Below are 20,973 nucleotides of genomic sequence, written 5' to 3' on the forward strand. Positions count from 1 at the left end.
TGATGATCACTGTTTTGTCCATATCCTAACAGCAGCAGAATTGGCTCAGTGGCTCTTGGAGACTGTCAAGGGTCAGTCTGCCTCTGTGTCATAACAAATAGTCTTCTGTACAACACAGTTCCCGATGTTAGGAACACAGTTTGGCCAGCTAATCCTGTTTGGAATCATAGTGGCTTTAGAAATAATAATTCTGGTTTTAGAATAATTTTAGAATAATTCTGTTTTTAGAAATAATTCTCTTTTTGAGAGCAGAATATTTTAAACTGTTGGTTAAAACAGAATGAGCTAAAATATATTGTTTACTTCTCAGAAACTTCTGTACTTAAGTGACTCAAGAGCTTGCAGTGTAAGTGTTTTAAAAAAACAATTGACAGTGCTGGAGTTCTGTGACTCAGCAGGAATATGGGACAGAAATCCACCTTGACCACTAAATAAATTCCTACCTGATGCTCCTGTGATATCCATTGCCTTTAAATTTCTTGCCTTTATTATTGTAATAGTTAGTCTACCAGCTGTTGGAAGGTAGCAGAGTGAAAACATCAGGTCACCAAGATCGACGTTATCCTGTTCCAAGGAAAGAGAGACAATGTGAAGCAATAATAACAATTTTTTCCCTAACCATAACATGAGCTAAAGGTAAAATAAACCTTTGGGAATCTACATTTCTGCAAGCAGAAGCTGAATTCTCATTCTGAAACCCATCTGGAAAAAACAGCCACTTATTTGCATACAAGATTCAAGTCACTACATTTGTTGCTAGACCATCAAAGTTGTGAAGTTTAAATGTGGTTACATTTTTTAGTACTCAGTCCTTGGAGATGAAATGCATTTAAGTAATGAGGTATAGTGTGAGGCATTGGAATGTGTTTGTTCTGTTTTGTGTTTTGAAGTGATTTGTGTGTAACGTTGTCAAGTTGCAGCAGATCTCTGTGCCTTTCCTTCTGGTCTGCAGAAGGATGCCCATAGTGAGGTTCACAGAACGAACATTGCTTGGACAAAGTTTTCCATACTTCCATAGACCTATTTCCTGTAGCCCAATATTTCATTCTTGAGTGAAGAAAGTAAATTCAAAACTAAGTTCTAGGTTTTATGCTCACATACTGACACAGGAGTTCTACTTCAGAATACCTGGCATTTGCTAGGGTTAAACAGGTACTGAGTCTAGAGGCAAGCCTTTGGGAATAGGGAGGCCTGGGATACAGTCTTTGCTGCAATAAATAAATAAATCTCTACAGGAAATAAAAAAAAAAAGCTTCAGAAAAAAGTTGATGAGAAAGGACCTCTTGTCTTGCAAGAAGAAATTTCTTGTCTAAAGTAGGAGACATGGGGTATGAATGGAGTTCTCCTACGTATCCCACCGAGAAATTTGTTAGTGGGAAGAAGATGACAGATTGCTTCCAACAAGTATTTTCTGAGAATGAGTGGAAGAAGCGCCCCACTGGGGACAGCAGGTTGTGAAAAAGTCAGTTCCTGTAATCCTTATATTTGTTTTGTGAATTTCACCTCAAATGAACTTTCTGATTCACTGAAAATATTTGCCTTCTAATTTTCCTGTGATACTCAGTTCTGTAGCCAAGCCTAACAGAAAGTTTTTAGATGGAAAAGATGGTGTTTTTAAATGTATATACATAAATTTGGGGCCCTTGTCCTGTTTTTAGGCACTTTTAGATGGACAATCCTTCAGTTTTTGAATGTTTGTAGAACTTGACACTGGAAATGACCATCAGAAGGGGGATATTCTTCTACCTTGACTGCCTCACTTATCTCATGATGCTACTGCTAAGCTCTCCCTTACTTGACTACAGACCATGTAAGCTAAGTGCTCTCTAAGTATGGATCAAGGGATGCATTTTGATTTGTGTAAAGATCAAAGAATCTGTTGATAAGTCTTTAGTAGCTGTTTGTAATAGCTTCTGTCCCGCACATACATGTGCATGTACCCTTCCCCATCTCCCCTTTCCAATCTCCCTCTCTCCAACGAAGGGTGGCGGAGGACATAAAAGGCAAGTGAAAATACCTTGAAAGGGCTCCTAACAAATCTGTTCGTCTCTGAATTAACTGCTGTGCAGACTGATGCCCAGAGCCTATGAGGTCATTGTATGTAGCTTTGAGTTAACAGGGGAGCTGTGCAAGACAAAGAGTTGTGGTCATTGTTGCAGAAAAATGTATGTCAGAAGGGATTTCAGAAAATATGTGCATTCAGGCAGAAATGGGTCCTTTCCTTCTGCTGCTTGCTATTGAAGAGAGCTTCTGTCAAAGAAGGAAAATGCTGATAATGTGGGCCCTTTGTCAGTAATAACTAGCTTTTAACCCTGACTTAACTTTGTCAACTGTCATCTTTTCCATTCTAAAGATCAGTGTTTTGTGGTGGCTGTAAAGCTGATAAAGGCTGTGACAATATCAGGATAGCTGATATGACTCACCCTCTTTAGAGTCTCTTGCTGGATTGTACTTGGAAGCAGACCTGCTGCAACACTGTGCCACTGACTTGCTTTGTGGGAGGGTCTAAGTGCTGTTGGAGAAGATGTTGCTATTAAGTCCTACAGGCTTACAAAGCGGTGTCAGCATATCCAGGAGAAATTTCTCTTGGCTAACACCTGCACTTAACTTTACAGGAAGACAGTTTTAGGGGAAAGAATTTTTCCCCACCGTGAAGAAGAAATACTTCCAGAATTTTAGTTCCCCAGCTCTGAGGTGCTAAGATTCATAGCCGTAGAATTCTTTCCTTTGCAGCTAACCAAGCAACTCTGAGGGGGAACAGAATTTCATAAGCCACTCCAAGCAATTAAGAGAAGTCATCTTTTGGCAATTTGGGGAATTTGTCACTCTGGCAGATTTTGATTGATAGGTTATTTTTCAGGAATTGGTCACAAAATTTTAGGAGAAGATAGCATTGTTGAATTACTTAGCTTTCTTCCATCATAAAAATAAAACAAAACAAACTATAAGGCATCTGTTGTTTTAACTGATATGTTGGAATATTTAGATATTGTCAACTATGGCAGAGTCATTCTGCGCTCAGCTTTAGTGCTCCACTTGGTAACTTAAAAATAATAATCATATTAAAATTATTTTCAGTGCCTTCTCCTGAAATTACTAATTGTTAACAATTAGCTTACATGATAAATCACTCCCTAGTACTGTGTCAGCAGCTCTGTGCTGGTCTTCAGCTGAGTGTAACTTATCCTGTTAAACAGGAGGATGTGTAATCCTAAAGAGAACTGTGACAATGGACCCTTAATGGCTTCACTTATGATTCCTTGGAGGCAGCGTCAAGAAGCTCAGGTCATCAAACCTTCTCAGTGAAACCTGTAAGTTGCCTGATAGAAAAGGAGTTTCTGACAAATGGGGATGATTTTTGTCATCAGATTGCTCTTGTGAATGACTTATCCTTTCTCATAAATATGTTTGCGTACAGAGAATAGGAATCCAAAAATGGACAGCAAGGGATGGAAGGAAGAAAGATGAATCATAGGCCATGAGTTCTCCATTTGTCTCTGTTTTAGAAGACGTAGTCCTTGAGTTAGACAATTATAAGTTTTTATACCTGTGTCTTCAGAAACTTGTGTTTTGATTTTTGGAGCAGACAAGCTGTGGTAGGTCTGCTATCATGCAGTGCCACACTGTGCCACTCTAATTAAAGTATATGCCTCAATTATACCAGGTTCCTCAGCTCCCCATGTATAAAAAGACAGCCACTACTATTTTTTTTTCCTGTTATGTTGCAAAAATAAAATAATGCTAATTAGGGATTATGATGTGCTTAGATGTAGTTTTATGCATCTCATCAACTTAACCATTAAGGGGAGCACTTGCAGGCAGTTATGCCCTTGCTTTTTTCTTTTAAAGTTGCTAACTGTTAAAATAGTTTTTCAAGACGCTAGCTATTTTAGAGATTTTAGATTTTTATTGCTCTGTCAGCTGTACAACTCAGACAATGGTAAGCTCCCATACTACCTCCTTTAGCAGTTATACAGGTCACTGGAAATGAGGAAAAAAGCACTGGAGGTTTTGTGAAATGAGATGATATCAGTTTGAACTTCTAAAACACAGGATTTATTACCACTATAATTAAATTCTCTATTTTTTTCTTCCTGCTAGCAAAAAAAATTAGCCTAAATTTAAACAAACAAACAAACAAAAACACCTTCATTGTTATTTCATAATTTTTACTGGAATTGTGCTTCTATACTACAAGGCAAAATTTTCTGTACATTATTCTAATCTTTAGTAATGTGGGGGTTTGAATTTTGCACGGATTCACTTTAGAGGTGGTTTACCCTGCTAAGACAAGGACAATTAAATATACTAGGCATATGTATTATGTCAAATGAATTAAAAAATACTTTAAGAAGAGCTATCTGCTTTTTGGGATATAAATTTATTAAATCTATCATCTGTGTTGAGAAGTCTGGGTTCAGATTTGAGTGATATAAAATATTCATTCAGTTCAGGCACGTGTCCATGACACAAGTTTTATGCAAAAACCACACTAGAAAACACTTGAGACTCTAATTTGTTTAGGAATGATTGTAAGTTATGTAAGGTGTCAAACATGATGAACTTATGAAGTTAGCTCTAAATTTTCAATTATTTCTTCATAGAATTATTTTGAGTTATATGTATGAGAAACGTGTATTGAGGAAAAACTCTTTAGAAATGTTTGATATTAATTGGATTTGCACATGAATAGAAGAGTGCCAGCTGCCTTCTCATTACACAAGGATTCACATTTTAAGATGACTAGAACAGATATAACTGGAAAACTCTATTTTCATGACATCTTAAATCAAAGAAATGAACTCTAGTCAAGCGGGCATTTATTAATGGCTCAATCAAATTATATATACAGATATATGATTAAGTAAAGTTTGAGGAAAATGGGAATGGTCTATCTTACACAATTATTCTTTCAATACATCAATGTCAGACTATATTTGATGTTTCAAGTTAATTTGCAAATTCTATTATTTTTTCAGTGTGATTACATTTTTTACATTTCATTGTCTTTCTTTTATTCAGGCTTTTCTTAGAAAAAAAATGAATGCAATTAAGTAAAAAAGTTTTGAGAACTATGTAGGCAAAAATGAACCTGATTTCACTTTCTAGAGAAAAATATCAAAAAACAATTCTGAAACTTGATTCCACTGCAGTGAAGGAATCTATAAGAAAGCGAAAATGTTTGAATGTAATTCACTCTGGATTTTATACTGCTTTGGCTACATAATATAATGTTCATGTCAAGTCACAGGTTGGTTATCCACTTGCATGTATATGCAACTGTACAAAGTGTGCATAGAAGCTAGTCTGAGGGGATGAATAAAAAGGCAAAATAAGAAAGGGCACCTTTTAGTTCCTAGTATTCTCTCCATGAGATTGTCTGTGTCACAGCATTTGTTACTATGCACTATTGATACTATGCACTATTGATAAAAATGCTGAACCTGTGTGATTCTTGCATAACTAATACAATGGAAAGTATCACGAACTTAAGAATGTAAGTAAAGCAACAACAACCACCTTATAAGGAGGAAAGAAAGCACTTAGGCCAGCTAGCCAACCAAAAGAATATTTTGTGTTCTTTTAAAACTCTTCCTCTGACAGTTAAATTCAGCTTTAACTTTGCTTCTTAATCAAGAAATTCTTAGGAGGAAATTCTTTCCTATGAAGGTGGTGAGGCCCTGGAACAGGTTGCCCAGAGAAGTTGTGGATACCCCATCCCTGGAGGGGTTCAAGGCCAGGTTGGATGAAGCCCTGGGCAACCTGGTCTATGGCCCTGGGCATCCCTGCCCATTGCAGGGGGTTGGAACCAGATGATCTGTAAGGTCCTTTCCAACCCAGGCTGTTCAATGATTCTATGAAGTATGTAGCTCGATTTTTTTCTCTGTTAGGATTTATATTACTAACGATAAAGTGATGCCATAAAAGAGCTTCTACTACCTTTTCTCTTAGATATTCTGGAGCACCGTCTAGTCAGATGCCTTGGCTGAGAGACCAATTCTGAATGCCACAACTTTGTGCTGTACTTCTTAGGGACTGAAAGAACAAGGAATCCTTTCTGCAGAATAGGTGGTAGAGAGCCACTATAATTTTCAGCTCAGGGTGCAGATATTCCTGCTTTAACTTATTCATAGTTTTGCCTAGCATCTTGGCAACTTCTATATAAAGACAGTATCAAAAGTAAAGCAACAAGCAAATAGCATATATTTCATTACTTTTTTTTTTTCAGATTTAAGAAGAGCTCCACCCTTCCCCACCCCCCACCCATCAATAACAATGTTCTTTTTCATAATTCTTTTATGGTTTGCTCCTCTTCTGCATATTGTTCAAAACTGTACATTGGATTAGGGTCATAGGGTCTTTTCCATTTCACACATAAAACAGGATAAAGTTATACTATGGTGTCAGTAATTCTGTGTCTCCACTTCATGGACTGGAGATCTTTTTGCATGGAATTTCGTCTTTTTCTTCTTCTGTTTCCATCATCCTTGTGTCATGACTACTTTCCTTTAAGGCAGATTGCTACAGTCCACATAAGGAGGATCCTCCAGACACAACTTTGTGTTGTGTCAATCAGTCAAAATATCCTACAGTGTGGGTAAATGGAGTTGACGGATCTGAATTAAAAAAGGCTAATGGTTCAGAATAAATCCAGTTAATGTCTCTGGGGACATAACTCGTAACTTGGTCTTGCCACAGTGTCCTTAGGAAGTCAAGGACAGAGGCCTTCTCCTGTAGGCAGTCAATGTACTTATCTCTCTAAAGGCCCAATGTCTCCATTGTCATCATTTATATCCTATGATTAGATGGCAACAATTAACTGAAATTGCCTTTCCAATCAGCTGCATATTGTCTTCAGTTATCTGAATGCATTTACAGAATGTATTTATTCTTTCTTAGTCATTTCAGACTATTGGTAAATTATTCTTTAATAAGATATTTACTTTTAAAAGCCTCTATTCAGTAAAGACAAACTTCATACACATTGTTATTTTAAAATTTACGCTTAAGTCCTATAGATTTTACTGGCTTTGAATCCTTTACATACATTTCTAATTCAGTAGCCCAAAGACTAAAGTGCTGCATCTGGGCCTAGGAGTGAATCTAATGAATTATCCTGTAGCTATTGAGATAGAGATAATGTCTTAATTTGTTCCAAACTAAACTGATGAACTGGGGAGATGGCCTGAATTGAGCTAATGAAAATTAGTAGAGACATGGTTGGAGAAGTGGACATACTTGTCCTGTTCATGTGTGTGTGGCCGTGTCAGAAGTTGATTTCAAAGGGAAAACAGAAATAAAGAATTCTAAAAATGAAACTTCTCTACAAAGTTAATGCAATTAATTTCTAAATTCCTTGTGAGTTAAGAGGGTATACACAGAGTTGTTTCTGAAGGGTTGCCTAGATGGCATTGTTGGTCAAAGAAAGATGTAGCTGATCAAAGTTTAAGTTTCTCCTTGCAAATTAAGCTGTTCCTCTGAAAAGTATTTTGTTTTCTTGAGTTGCTATTGCTTTATGCATCTCTTCTGTGACTTACTGCTTTCTACAAAATATGAAGTACTGTATGGATTTAATAATATATAAAGTCTGCCTACCCTTCCTCAGCCTTGACTCTTCCAGAAATTGCAGTGTATCTTTTATCATTTTGATTGTTATGGGGAGGGGGGATGTGTCTGTGTGTGGGGAAGGATAGGGAACACTTGAGAGCTGAAGAAGATCATTGCATCTTTCTAATCTAATATTTAAAGATGAAAATGTCATAACCTGTAAGATGTGACTTTACAACTGAAGTGCTGTGGACAGATTTGCTCCTCTATTTCTTTCAGTACATTCCACTTCATTATATTCCACATTGTCAGTGTTTATAGGTTGCTGCCTTAGGTATTATACTTCAAAAGTCTTTTGAAATGGAAGCCTCTTGAGGGTGGGTTTGATGATTTCACACTGCTAGAATACTTCAGTACAGAGTTGACTCTGGAGAGAAGGCAGTAATGCTTTAGAAATGTTGACAAGCTTGGGAACAGCAATGAAATGCAAATTGTTCTTTACAGGAATGGGTGTTTGGAGAACTATCTTGAAAGAAAATCTAGAGGGAGAACTTCAATTGGGAAGCAGAAGAGTTTTAATGTTAGGTGACAATTGTAAAAAATGGAAGGACAGGTAGGTGAGACAGACAGGAGATGCCTCACAGAGGGCAGTTTCACAAAACAATCCAACCGTGCAATCTGAAAGAATGGACAGTAGTTTCCCAAAGTGAGGACCAAAGCTTTTAATGAACATCTGTCAGTATAAGTCATGTCAATACCTGTATTTTTTCAGTAGACTGTAACTGACTGGGATTAGACCTCAATTTTATGTGAAATACTGAGATCCAAAAAAAATAAACAAACAAACAAACAAACAAAAACACCATAATAAAACAGGTTACTGCCATTGTAGCACCAACTATCTCACAATACAAGGTAATCTGGGTGGGCCAACCTTACTGATGTAAAAACCCTTGACGAAGATTGCACAGACAGAAGGAGATGTGAAAATAAACCCTCAGGGTTTCAAGGCTAAATCCTGGCCTGTTGTAAGAAGGGGAAGGCTAAATTACATGTTGAGTGTTCAATATCTCTAGGCAGGCATGAGCTTGAAGAAGATGAAGCGGCAAATCCATTCTACCACACAAAATTACTTCTGCCATGGATTACTCAACAGTTACCTCTTGCTTCCGTTCTGACATAAATTAAAAGTAATGTTTAATTATCTCAATATCCCACTAATAATGAAAATTTCAAATACCTCTAAGAAAAATTGCAAGGGAGGAAACTGGTTTTGAAAAGAAGTTAACTAAAAAAAATATTTTAATCCAGAATGTCTTGCCCATTAACACTCTTTCTTAATGTGTTAAAATGAAAATGTCAATTTAAACTAAATTTGTATGCAGATTAATGTGATAGCCTTTCATTTTATCTTGAGTTACAATGGCTTCACATGGACTTATAGCTCCACTGAAATACCAAAAGACTCTCTAGCTTCTAGCCCCACTCAGTTACCCGTTCGTGTACAGGCACTGAAAGCATGCAGTGTAGCAGGGATATGAGGGCACTATTGGGCCTTGCTGGCTGCAGCTGCCCTCCTGCCCCAGCCCGTGGCCCAGGACCCCACTTGGGCCCAGCTACACTGTAGGATGGTGTCCAGCTCCCATCCACCCGTGTGCTCCACCAAGCCAGGCCCACCAGAGGGATGCCCTCCTACAGGCCCTGGCCTTGGCCGTCCCCAGGGCTCCCCCAGCTCCTGGCCTGTCCCACAGTGCCAGGCTCCAACACGGCTCCTAGCAGCCCAGCCCCAGGGAGCTGCAGGCCCTAATCGTGCCCTGACACTGTCTTAATTAAGTCTCACAGAGCAGCCGTTCGGCAGAAAAGAGCTGATATGGACATGCTGCTAACGTGAGATGAAATTAAAGCTATAGGCCCTACTCGCAGTTCCTCACTATTCCTTAGCACTGAATGTCATTCTCAGTGCTGGCATCTTCTGTTGTGTAAAGCAGCCGTCTCTTATATCATGAATTCTAATCACATCACCCTGAGGAGGAGAGAAACAAGTATGTGGGTAGTGTTGAAAAAAGAAAGTCACAGTATCAGGGGAAAAAACCTCCTTTTCAGTCTGTATAAGCACCTATGGTGTTTTATGGATGGATCCATTATGATTACATTGGGTGCTCTCTGATGACTTCCTTTCTACTCGAGCTTAGGACAGATTGTATTCAAAATAGGTGATAAAGAAGGGTCATTTTTATAAATCTGAATCTATCTTTATTCTAAGTCTGTACAAGTCATTTTAGTTTTGAACAAGTTAATACGAAAAAAGAGAACGTTCAAAAAATATATAATGTACTTGAAAACTAGAAAGCAAATATCAACCTTTAAGTCACAGTAGCATGTAATTCCTGCTATTACAAAGCTTTTCTCTGAGAATTTTTTTTTTTTTTTATATCATATCTTTCTTGTTGGGTTTTAGGCATTTGCTGTGTGAATCTATCTAATTTCAGTAGAGCAGATATGAGAGTCGGCTGTACACTTTTCTGGGTATGTGCCCTGGAAGGCCAGGAGGCAGTTATTCTGCTCAAGGCTCTCATGGAATGAATGCAGAAGCTAGAACAGCATGTGTTTATTGTTAATTGTAAACAGATGGTGAAGAAGCACTGTACCCCTAGATTTTGACTACTGGAATATAATGGACTCCTTTTGCAGACTACAATAACTACTAATTAGTGTACTGCCATTAATCCAAACTTCATCTAATCATTTTAAAAGTTCTTGTGATATCTGGAAATCAAATCCAAATTCAGTGACATCCCCGACGCGCCTTTCTATTTCTCTTTCTCATCCTTTTTGGTTTCCTTAAAAAGTGATACAAGAAGTAATACCTCAGTTAATAAGGTATACCTAAGGCAGAATTTTCAAAATTTTCTCTCTCTCCCTTTAAGCTTAGTGGCCATTTGATAGGTGGAGAAAGATGTGTAATTTTATGAATATTTCTCATTTTTTTTCTAAGAGTTGCAGAGACATTTTCTTCATTGTCACTTCAGTGAAATGTATTTATTCTTTCAAATAGGCACCTCTCATGGTTTTCCTTGTAATTTTAAAACCAGTCATAAAGTATCTCTCCACTGAAATTTCTTCAAGGGATTTGGTCCTCTAGAGATGACAATTCTGTTGTTGTGTTATAGTTCCCCCCCCCCCAATTTGAGAACTACTCTGGTTTTTTTGGTTTGTTTTAAAGTTTTTCTAGAACTCCCTTATGTTTAAATTTTGTTACCTCTGAAAGTTCTCTGGTTACTGTTAGTGTAACTAAACACAAAATATTGGCTTGTAATCTGTTAATCTGTCACCTGTAATGCACCATCCCCAAAAATATATGGAAGAGAAAAATGATGAAAAGGGATCTTTATGGCTTAAAAACACATCTGAGAGCATTCCACATAACCTGCCATTAAACTGAATGCACAACTAAATTTAACATGCATTTTACTAGTAACACTTCTCTGTAAAATTACCCACTTTTAACAATAGTAAAGCAATTTCAATAGAAGTTTCATTTACTTCTTAGTAATTTATTTAAATGGGTCATGAAGAAAAGAAAATCACTGCAAATTTCAAAGTGAAGCAGCCAAGGTAAAGAGATTACTTCACTACTAGCAATTCTCTGTTAATGGATTGGGTGAAAAGGTGTGCAGTCACACTGCTTTAGTTGTCCTTGCATGACCATTCATTGTAATTGCACGTTACATGGGAAAAGAATGTAATTATGGATGCTAAAGTTAATCGTACAAAGCACATTTATTAAATATGTCAAAATAGACAAAACACCTAAATTTTCAATACTGCAAAATTGTCTCATTTTATGCTTTAGAATCTCTCTGATTTTGAAATACAAAAGAAATTAAAATAATGGAGGAAGGAAGGACAATAAAATCAATGATAATGACAGTATCATTTCAGAAGTGTGGAAAACTGCTTCCATCCTTGATTTATCAAACTGTGCTACAAGAAGAATTCCCATTTGAATCAGGAGAGAAGTCAAATTTTTGGCTTTTTTTTTCTTTCTTTTTTTTTTTTTTCAGGGTGAGAGGGAACCATGGGAGATAAGGGTTTGATGGAGCTTTGAGCAACCTGGTCTAGTGGGAGGTGTCCCTGCCCATGGCAGTTGGGTTGGAATTAGGTGATCTTGAAAGTCCCTTCCAACCCAAATCTTTCTATGATTCTAAGGGAGGCTGTTCTTTTTCCTCCCAGAGATAATACTGCCAGTTTCACAACAGACTGCTGTGTAAAATCTGCCAACTGCATGATGTGCCAATATGCTGTTGGTATATAACCCTCTCAGGGCAAACCTCCCTGACTGACCTGAAATAATGCCATGGAATCTGTGGTGATCAAGCAAGTAGGGGTCGCTTTTACCAGTTCTCTTAGGCAATGCCAGAAACATTTCTCTGTTTCTCAATTGTAGCTGCTGATGCTGCTCAAAGGGTTGTGCAAATAAAGTGACCCTCTTTTCTTCTGAGATTATTCTGCACTATTGCCATTCTGACACTAAGCTACTCAGATGTGGGGAAGGAGATTTTATGCTGTTGCTGTGTATCATTCACTTACCTTGCAAATGAGTAGAATATTTTAACCTTGGAGCTGTTAAGGAGTTTACCAATGTAGCACTACATCTACTTAGGAGCTGTACAGAAAAACAGCTTTAAATTAAAACCAAAGACTGTGAGGAAGCTAAATGAAAGGGAAGGAAAAGAAGACAGAAATCTATTTTAGAAAATGTAGATTCTGAATTCAAGTGTATCATTCAGGTGCCTACGGCATGAGCAGGTGAAAATGTGATTGTGTAGTGTGATAACAGTTCTTTTTATGTAGTAGTACTTCTCTATCAGATGTGCTCGTGCCTCCCTATTATATTTAGACAAGTACTGCTGGCAATTTTAGGACCACTTTAGTGAGCATGCACGGAGAGTAGTATAAGATGCATGATAAAAAGAGAGCACTAAGTATAGATACAAATGCTTTAGTACTGTAAATCCATAAAAGTGAGTCAACAGAACTTCCTTCTCTTAGAGACTTTTCTTTTTACTTGTTTTACTTTGCATGCACTACATGTACGATATCATCTAGAGAAGAAAAGGATTTTTTTTGCTATGGCTAGTTTTACTCCCTTCCTGATGGCATCACATGCATTTGCGTGACATGGGTCAGGGTGAGTTGCCCATGCTTCTGCATGGTTATGTTTATACTCAGAATAACTGGTGTTATTATGTACATACTACCATGTGGGTAGGAAGAAGGTTGCATTTTTAGAAGATCTGAGACTGACTTAGTATCCTGGAGTCACTTTAATGCCTTCTCAAATTTTTCTTTTAGTTGTTTGTAATTTAAACAATATAATATTTTAGAAATGAAGAAAAGGTTGAGTTGCCTTGTCCAAAGTGATGAGTTCACTTTAGAACTGTTCATTTGAGAATGAACAATGATTTTGTGTACTCAATTTGACACTTTAAAAGGGCCTGACTTCAATTTTTTGGACGTATGATTTTGAAATAATTTACTGTATTTATCTCTGAGCACTGTGACTCATAACTTTTGGAGCAAGACTGTCTGAAAAGAATGATAATGTCAATTTTTGTGTGTGTTGCTTTAGCACTGAAAAGTTTCCTGAAATAAATGATTTGTGAGAACAAGAGAATGTCTGGATGGAGGGAAGGAGAGTGAGCATCTATTGCTAAATCTACTTGCCTATTTTTAAAACAAGCACACTTTTTTGTTTTGTTTTCCCCACCAAAATATATATTATGGCTATAGAAATCACAAGAGATGCTTTTTATATGTTTTATAATATATAATATTTATATAATATATAATACATACTATTTATGTGTTTTATAATAAAAGCTTTGTGATAAGTGAAGTGTTTCCCACGACTTTCCTAAGACTGCTGATAACGAGTAAACTGTAGAATTTGGAAAAGAAGTAAATGAGAAACATGGCTGAGCTACTGAAAAGAATGGCTCAGGGTGCTCACCGCAGCGACCTTGAAGAACAATAATCTGTTCTGTTTTCATTCTATTAGGGCTGCTGCCAGCCAGTCAAAGTTGATGATGTGGATATAGGACTCAGGTTATTTCTGATATAGGGATTTCTGTCTGCTTCTTCCAGGAACAGGTTTGACAGGTGACTCACTCATATTTTAGCCATCTAATGTGGGGGGAGGAGAAGGTGGAGATTTAAATCTTTGTTGAGCAGGACATGGTCATGTATTTGTTTTACAGAGAGGAATAAAAGGATGGTAACTTGCTTGTTCTGATGTTCTGTGAATTTTTTGAGGTACACCTCAGGTGATTTATTTACATCATTCCATGTAGCTTTTTATACAGTTTACAAGGTACTGTTTCCAAACTGTAGCAAGAAGGGTATGCATGAAATCTGAGCTCTAGTGGTAATTTTTTCCCTGACTTCAGTAGAGTCAAGATGTCATGCTGGATACCACTCATTTTTACCCACACAGAATGTTGCAGTCCCAATAGAGACTGAAGTTTATTGTTAGATTATCATTTACTGTAAGATTCTGTGCTCAGTGGAGTACAGACATTGAAAGGTTTTCATTATTTTAAAGTGATTCTTTTCTTCCTGATGCTCGTAAAAAATCTCTAGGGGGCTTGAAACCAGTGCCAGCTGTTTTCTTCCTATCCTTCTTGTACAGACTTTCTTCCCCTATACCACATACATATTTATTTTATCGTTGGGGTTGTTCAGAAGAGTTATCGTAATGTAGATCAAATGGTTGATTAAACCACAGCTGGCTTTTAAATATATTTATAAAACCCCAGCATGCTTTTAAAATAAAACATATAAAGAACCCTATGAATTCTGAAAATAAATGTACAAATTAGTGTGGAAATCATTTTTTTCACTCTTCTGCATTAAATTTTATAGTGTTTGGGTAGCACTTTTTAGATTAATAGAAAATATTAGATATTGTGTGTATTGCTATTTGCCTAGCCACTGCTCCTTTTAAAAGAATTTTTCTGCAGGAAATGGAACAGGAAGTGTTAGGTAGGAGGACTAGTGGGCTTCAGCCACTTCTACTGTGGCTGCTAGCAATTGGTTGTCTGACAGGCAGGGTTACGTTTTCTGATGTTGTGATAAACTGCTATTTTTGAGATGCCAGATTTGGTCCAAGAATCTGAGTGGGGAATTTATCCCAATAGTTCATATAATCAACTGTGAAAACCTCCAGCTGTCAGTTGTTTTCTGCTTCCCTAACCATCACAAGCAAGGTGCCATCACTAGTCAGAAATCTTCTTCCAGATGGCGTATGTAGCTTTCATTTGGAGTCTGCCTGATGACAGTAGCAAATGATTAAACACTCGCTAAGGTAAGCTGCAGCTTGTGACTACTGTTTTCTTGAGTAAAGAGAACAAGGTGTTTAATCAAGACAACAAAGTGCCAGAAAAATGTAGCTATATGAATCTCAAATGTCATTTTACCACAAACGTTATTAACATAGTGTCTTCATTTGAGCCTGCCGCTTCACCAGACTACACCATGTGCAGTACTCACTCTGATGCTCTGCCAGGGAGCCGTGGGAAGGCGCAGACACTACAAGCGACGATATGCGTCATTTACCCACGTGAGAAGTCCCAGTGTCTTCAGCAGGTCTAACTACAGAAGTTAATATATCCCTGCCTCTAGTGTTTGAGTTGGCATTGTAAATTGCCATTCAGTGTTTGTGAGAACCAGGGCAGGATTCTGAGGTTTGAGTGTCGGCAATTTGATCCTATCCAGGCAAGCACAAAATGATGTTGCCAGTGGAAAAGCTATGCTTTATAAATTGCTCCTTTCTGATTATTTAGAAAAATGTATATGCATGAGGAAGAATTAAATAAAATATTGAGTTAATATCTCTGCTGTAAAAAGCTAGTGGCCATGGGACTGATAAATCTTGATAAAAAAAGGCTTTTTTGGATGTAGGTATCTCAGTTTTGCCTTTTTTTCTTTAGCTCTGCTCCCAGAAAAACATCTCACTGAAAGAAGGATGCCTTTGTGTCCCTCTTTCCCTGTGTAGTTTGGCTGTCAAGTCATCTGTTCTAACAAAGTGAAAGAATTGAAGAGCGTAGCTGTGCACCTTTGTAGTAACCTGAGCAAGGTTCTCTACAGAGCCTCAGAAGCAGCCCTCATGCTCTGAGGGGCCAGGGTTGAAGAGGGAGAAGCTGTCATACATCTGTGAGGCCTTGCAGCAACAGTCAGGCTGGAATGACAGCTGCTATTATACTTGCAGAACATATAGGCAAATTTTAGCAAAATGTATTGTATCTTTTAAAGTTTCTGTTCTTATTTACGTCAATCTGATTGTTTCATCTTTTATTTCTTTCAGACTGCATGATCAGCTGCTAAAAGCCTCCTAGATTAGAAAAGCTATAGGTGGGTGGTACCTGACCAAAAGTCTTTAACACATGGTTGGGAATATGCAGGCTTAATATGTAGCTAGTTCCTCTCCTGGTGCCACTCCATATCTCTTACATTTGTTATTAATAACATTGTCTATTTAAGTAATAGTACAGGGCTACTCTTTTTTTTTTTTTTCTCATGTTTCCTGATAAAGACTTCAGTTGAGTGTTCCTGCAGTATATCCTGCTCCACCAGTCAGCTCAAACCTCACTGCAGTTTCTGACATTTTCCCCCCACAAAGTCAGTGGGGAGGTCTGAAGAGAGGCCTTGCACAATTATTTAGCAAATGATGTAGCCTTCTCCTAATTTCAGCAACTCTGTAATTTAGTGCCGGAGGTGCTTCCCAAATAGCCGGGATTATTCCTAGGGGTTATTCCCCTCTGCACTAACCTGCACAAATATACTGTGTGTCTTGGTAAGAGTTTGGAGCACAGCTGCACATAATCCCTAGGTTACGCAACATGTCCACCTATCACTTAATACCAGACTGACATATATATGAAAAAAAATTTTTTGCATAAAAACTGGAGAAACAGACTGTACACAGAGGAAAGGTGTACAACTCTAAAACATACTTTTTGGTGGAGAAATATACCTCATGGTTCTAATATCTCGTGGGGTTTAAAGACTAAAAATGGCTTGAGGCTTTTCACGTAAGTACAGTGTGTGCTGATCAGAATGAAGAATGCTTTCAAATTTGGCTCCAAATATTGAAACTAAACTTAGTGGGATTTTGCAGAAATTTTGATGAATTTACAAGCTATTTAAATACTCTCCAGGGCCTCTGCTAGAAAACAAACAAACAAACAAACAAATAAATAAATAAATAAAAAGACAAAGCAAGCATTCCCCAAACTGTTTAATAATTAAATGTGTGTTTGAAATGATTTTTTTCCCTGCCTGGCTAAATACATATTTAAGCTGAAAGTTATATAACCCTGTAGAAAAAATGGCCATGGTTTCAATCTAATCTCAAATTATGTGCAGGCTGGTTGCAGCGAAGATCAGTTAATACAGCTGTTTCAGAGTTACCGCTGTGCGAATGCCCTTTGCTCATCTTGAAGAAATGCTGCCTATGAACTGTAAAATACTAGAGCATTGTTTTTGTTTGCTGTTTCCACTAACAAAATTGCATGGTATAGTTGAAAGGCTGGCTTGGCTGGCCAGGATCACATTTTGCCTTTGCTTTTGTACGCAGGATGTATGTTATTGTGAGTTGCTTCACCGAGGGCTGAGTATTGTTTAGAGAGTGATTTCTGGATAGAAAGAATTGGCAGAGGAGGGTGAGAAGAAAGGGGAATGTATACTACATGGGTGGTTATAGACTTTTGCAATAATCTAGAAAAAGAGGAATTTAGGATTGGGTTTAACCTTCTTTAGCATGTGGCTAATACATGGAGGAAAGTGTTCTTCACACCACAGCCATGGAGCTGGGACGCGGGAGGTACATGTAATGTAAAGGAAGAAGAGGAGAGAGGAACTCGAGAATATGCAGCATTGTGGTGTTGGGGAAGAATTGGTGCAGAAACCAGGATTTCCATTTCATAGGAAATGGAAACTCAGTTATATATACAAGTTATTTCCATTTTGAAGCAGAAATATATAACTTGACTTGAAAATTTTTGCTTTGATTTAAAAAAGCAGAGTTTTTTTTCCTATTTCAACTTTCAAAATATTTGAATATATTGAATATTTGAATATATTGAATAATAGAAAGGCATTCCAAATGCAAAATCAAAACATCTTATTCTGAAGTTTGACTTCTCAAATTACTGAGTTTAAAATTATTTTTTCTCTCCAGAATTCTTTCACTGAAATGGTCCTATTTCTACTGTTTGTTTGTTTGGTAGAGAAACCCTGATGTCTGTGTTCCCAGGTTCGGTAAACTTCATGTGGTGCATACACATATACACATTTCTCTGAATTAACTTGGCCTTAAACTAGTCCAAAAGCCCCTGTAGACGTTAACTGAGGCTTCAGTGTTATTATAAGATTCATTCTGTTTCTGGCCATGCCTGTGGAGCTAAAAGACTGCTAGGAAATCACTTACACTGGATTGTCACCATTCTTGATTATTGAGAGCCACACTTGCAGTACTTGTACTGCTGACTTGCGACCAGCCTATCTGCATCTCAGATCATTGCTCTTCAAAACATTTGACTTTTTTTTCAGACTTTGGACCATTCCCAAGTTTTCTCGATTATAATTCTCACAGTTCACTAGTTGCTCCAAACAGGATTAGGCATCCATTGGCTTTAAATTTTCTGAAAATACATGTCAGTATTTTCTCTACTTCATACAACTGTAAATAACTTGATCTGTCCTTTCTTTAGCCATGCTGAGTGCTGTTTTCTAATCACTTAAACTTTTGTTATTTCTAGGAAATCTGCTCCTACAAGTAATTAACAAAATCATCAGTCAAAAAAAAAAAGAAAACACAAAAAGACAAAAGGAAAAACCCAGTTTTGATAATGAAAATGAACCCATTTAAATACACAGTTATTATAAACAAACAAAAACATAGGAAAAGCCCTGGCTAAAGCAGTTCTCTGATGCTGAAAGCTAATTGATTTCTTTTTCATCCTTACCGTGGTAATCCACAGTAGTGAGAAATTCAAAAAAAAAAAAGGAAAAAAAAAAGGGGGGGGGGGAAATATGAGATAAAGAGTGACCTTTGTGCTTTATGAGAAGATGAATATCCACTAATTTGCCTCTTTAAGGTAAATAAGCTTACTGTATGTAGTTTTCTGAGTGCTTTTGGTTTTGGTTGTGTATTTTTATTGATTACTTTTAATCCATCTAAAATTTAAGTGTGGTGAATCTTACTGCTTGTGTCTGCTGCCTTAATTTGCCTAGGCATGCAATAACTGTTGCTGCTCCTTAAGCTTCTGACATGCTTTAGTGTGGCCAGGACATTTGGGTCTGCAAACCCAGACTCTTCTCTTCCAAGAAGACTTGTATTTGCATATCAAGGAAATGGGTACACCTCTGCACTGATTGCTTTCCTGATGCCAAAGACTACCTGATTTTCTGCAAATGGAGTGCCAGATCAATGCTTAGATAGGTCTTCTGTATTTCAAAAAAAAAAAAAAAAGTCATCTAGTGTTCCTCATTTACTGTTACAGTCCCAAAAAAGTAGATATAGCACTTCAACACTAACAGTTTGGGTTTGAATTCATACCTAGAGCCAGAGATTTGGTTTGTTTCTGTTCCTTCTCAAACTGTTGACTGCAAAAAAGCACTGTAAACATTTTAAATGCTTTCCTGAGATCTTGCTCAATGTCATTATTTTTTAAAAATCCAGCAATTTGCCAAAAAAGGAATTTTAGAAATACTGGCTAAAACATCTTGACAAGCTAAACATTTTTTAAAATCAGAGTAGGTGGACTTAGTTGACTTACTGCCAGCTGCAGTGAGTGTAAACTGCTGAAGATAAGCAGTGCTATAGGTGCCAGGAATCTGCAGATTCTGAACCCAGTCTCATTTCTGCTATTAAGTAGGTGCCCAGACTCAAGCAAGTCATGTCCTCTGTGTCTGTTTTGCTGCCCATGAGTTTACCACAGTATTTACTTCTTTCAAAGACAGAGATTTATTTTCCTTGAGTTTTGGGGGTGTAAGCAGTATGCATGTGTATTTGGCATACATTAAATTATACACAGCCTCTTAGCAGGAGTGGTCCTGAGAGATGCAACCTTTGGGGAAATTTTTTTCTCAGTGTGAGGACAGAACAGAGTTTTGAACTTCAGAAAACCTGGTAGACTTGGTCCAGCTTCAAAATTTTACTTTTATTATGCTTTCCATAAGCAACTGACTGAAATCATTTAGTCTCTCTCTTTGCCTCTCTTCCACACATACTGTGGTTGGCATTAACATCTCTGAAACAGGGAACTTGGAACTTCCTTCTGGTGATGTTATGATTCCAATTACATCTCAGTTATACAACATAAATGCCTAAAAATACAAATTCTCAAATCTATCTTTCTTGGGCAAACTTGAGAATAGCAGCAGGGAACAATCAGCACTTCCAGAATGGAAAATTTCAAATGCTTATGACCATCCCACTTTTTAATTCTCTCCTTGTCAAAACACTATCATGTGTACTAAGATACCACTTGAATTCTTTTTTTTTCTTTTTTTGGTTGCTGTTTGTTTTGCTTTTGCTTTAAATGCTGACCCAGTTACGAATGAAAGTTTCCATTCTTTGTTCTTACTTTCATTATTACCCTGCTCTAAGTGAGGGCCACCTTTAAATATTCTTCTTTTCTAGAGAGATCAGCTGCTTAGAGACAGATGAAGGCCAAACATTTTGAGAATCCAGACAAACCATGATGAACCAGAGCTAGATGTCTAGTTCACAGAAATCCTTCTCTGTGCCCCATAGCTGCCAGGCGTTTAACAAGCAATTATTTTTCTTTCTGGATCCACAAAATGTTGTAGAAGTGGTTACTGAGAATCTTCTGAAGGAGAAAGTTCTCATTCTTCTGAAATGGACTAACAGCTACCTGTCCTTTGTAGTTGTTGATTTTATTTTCATAGAATAATTAAGGCTGGAAAAGACAAAGACTTTTGCCCCAAAGCCAAATGTTCTCACTTGATCACATTTGAGTTTGAAGATGGCAATCAAAGAAATATTAACAACTTTTTTCTCTTCAAAACATGCCATTAGTCTATGAACATTACAACAAAACGACAAGAAAAAAACATACTCCAAACAATGAATATGTTTGAGAGACTACCAAACAATACATTACAAATGTTTTTGTAACCTATCCTAAAAGAATCACAGAGTATCCTGAGTTGGAAGGGACCCACAAGGATCATTGAGTCCAACTCCTGACTCCACACAGGTCTACCTAAAAATTCAACCAGATGTCTGAGAGCATTGTCCAAATGCTTCTTGAATTCTGCAGACCCTTAAATGGAGCCCTGCGGAACACCATTAGTGTTCTACGACCAGTCTGATGTAACCCTATTTACTAAAACCCT

General features: G+C 37.3%; 1 protein-coding gene and 1 long non-coding RNA gene across 10 annotated transcripts in view; one reads left to right on the forward strand and one right to left on the reverse strand.

Annotated features, from left to right (window-relative positions):
• Window positions 1-20,973, forward strand: part of LOC310900241 — a 303,162-nt gene that overhangs the window by 81,719 nt on the left and 200,470 nt on the right. The window lies entirely within an intron of this gene.
• SYT9 (synaptotagmin 9) overlaps window positions 1-20,973 on the reverse strand; it is an 81,086-nt gene that overhangs the window by 18,970 nt on the left and 41,143 nt on the right. For all 5 annotated transcript variants that reach the window (XR_014584935.1, XM_083837905.1, XM_083837902.1 and 2 more), the window contains exon 4: window positions 444-564. Coding sequence is in view for 4 of the 5 variants with exons in the window: in XM_083837905.1 (XP_083694031.1) it covers window positions 444-564 (121 nt within the window). In the remaining variant the exon portion in view is untranslated. The remainder of the gene's footprint in view (window positions 1-443; window positions 565-20,973) is intronic.

Source organism: Anser anser (assembly GCF_964211835.1).
Source record: "Anser anser genome assembly, chromosome: 5".
In the NCBI taxonomy this organism is placed as follows: Eukaryota; Metazoa; Chordata; class Aves; order Anseriformes; family Anatidae; genus Anser; species Anser anser.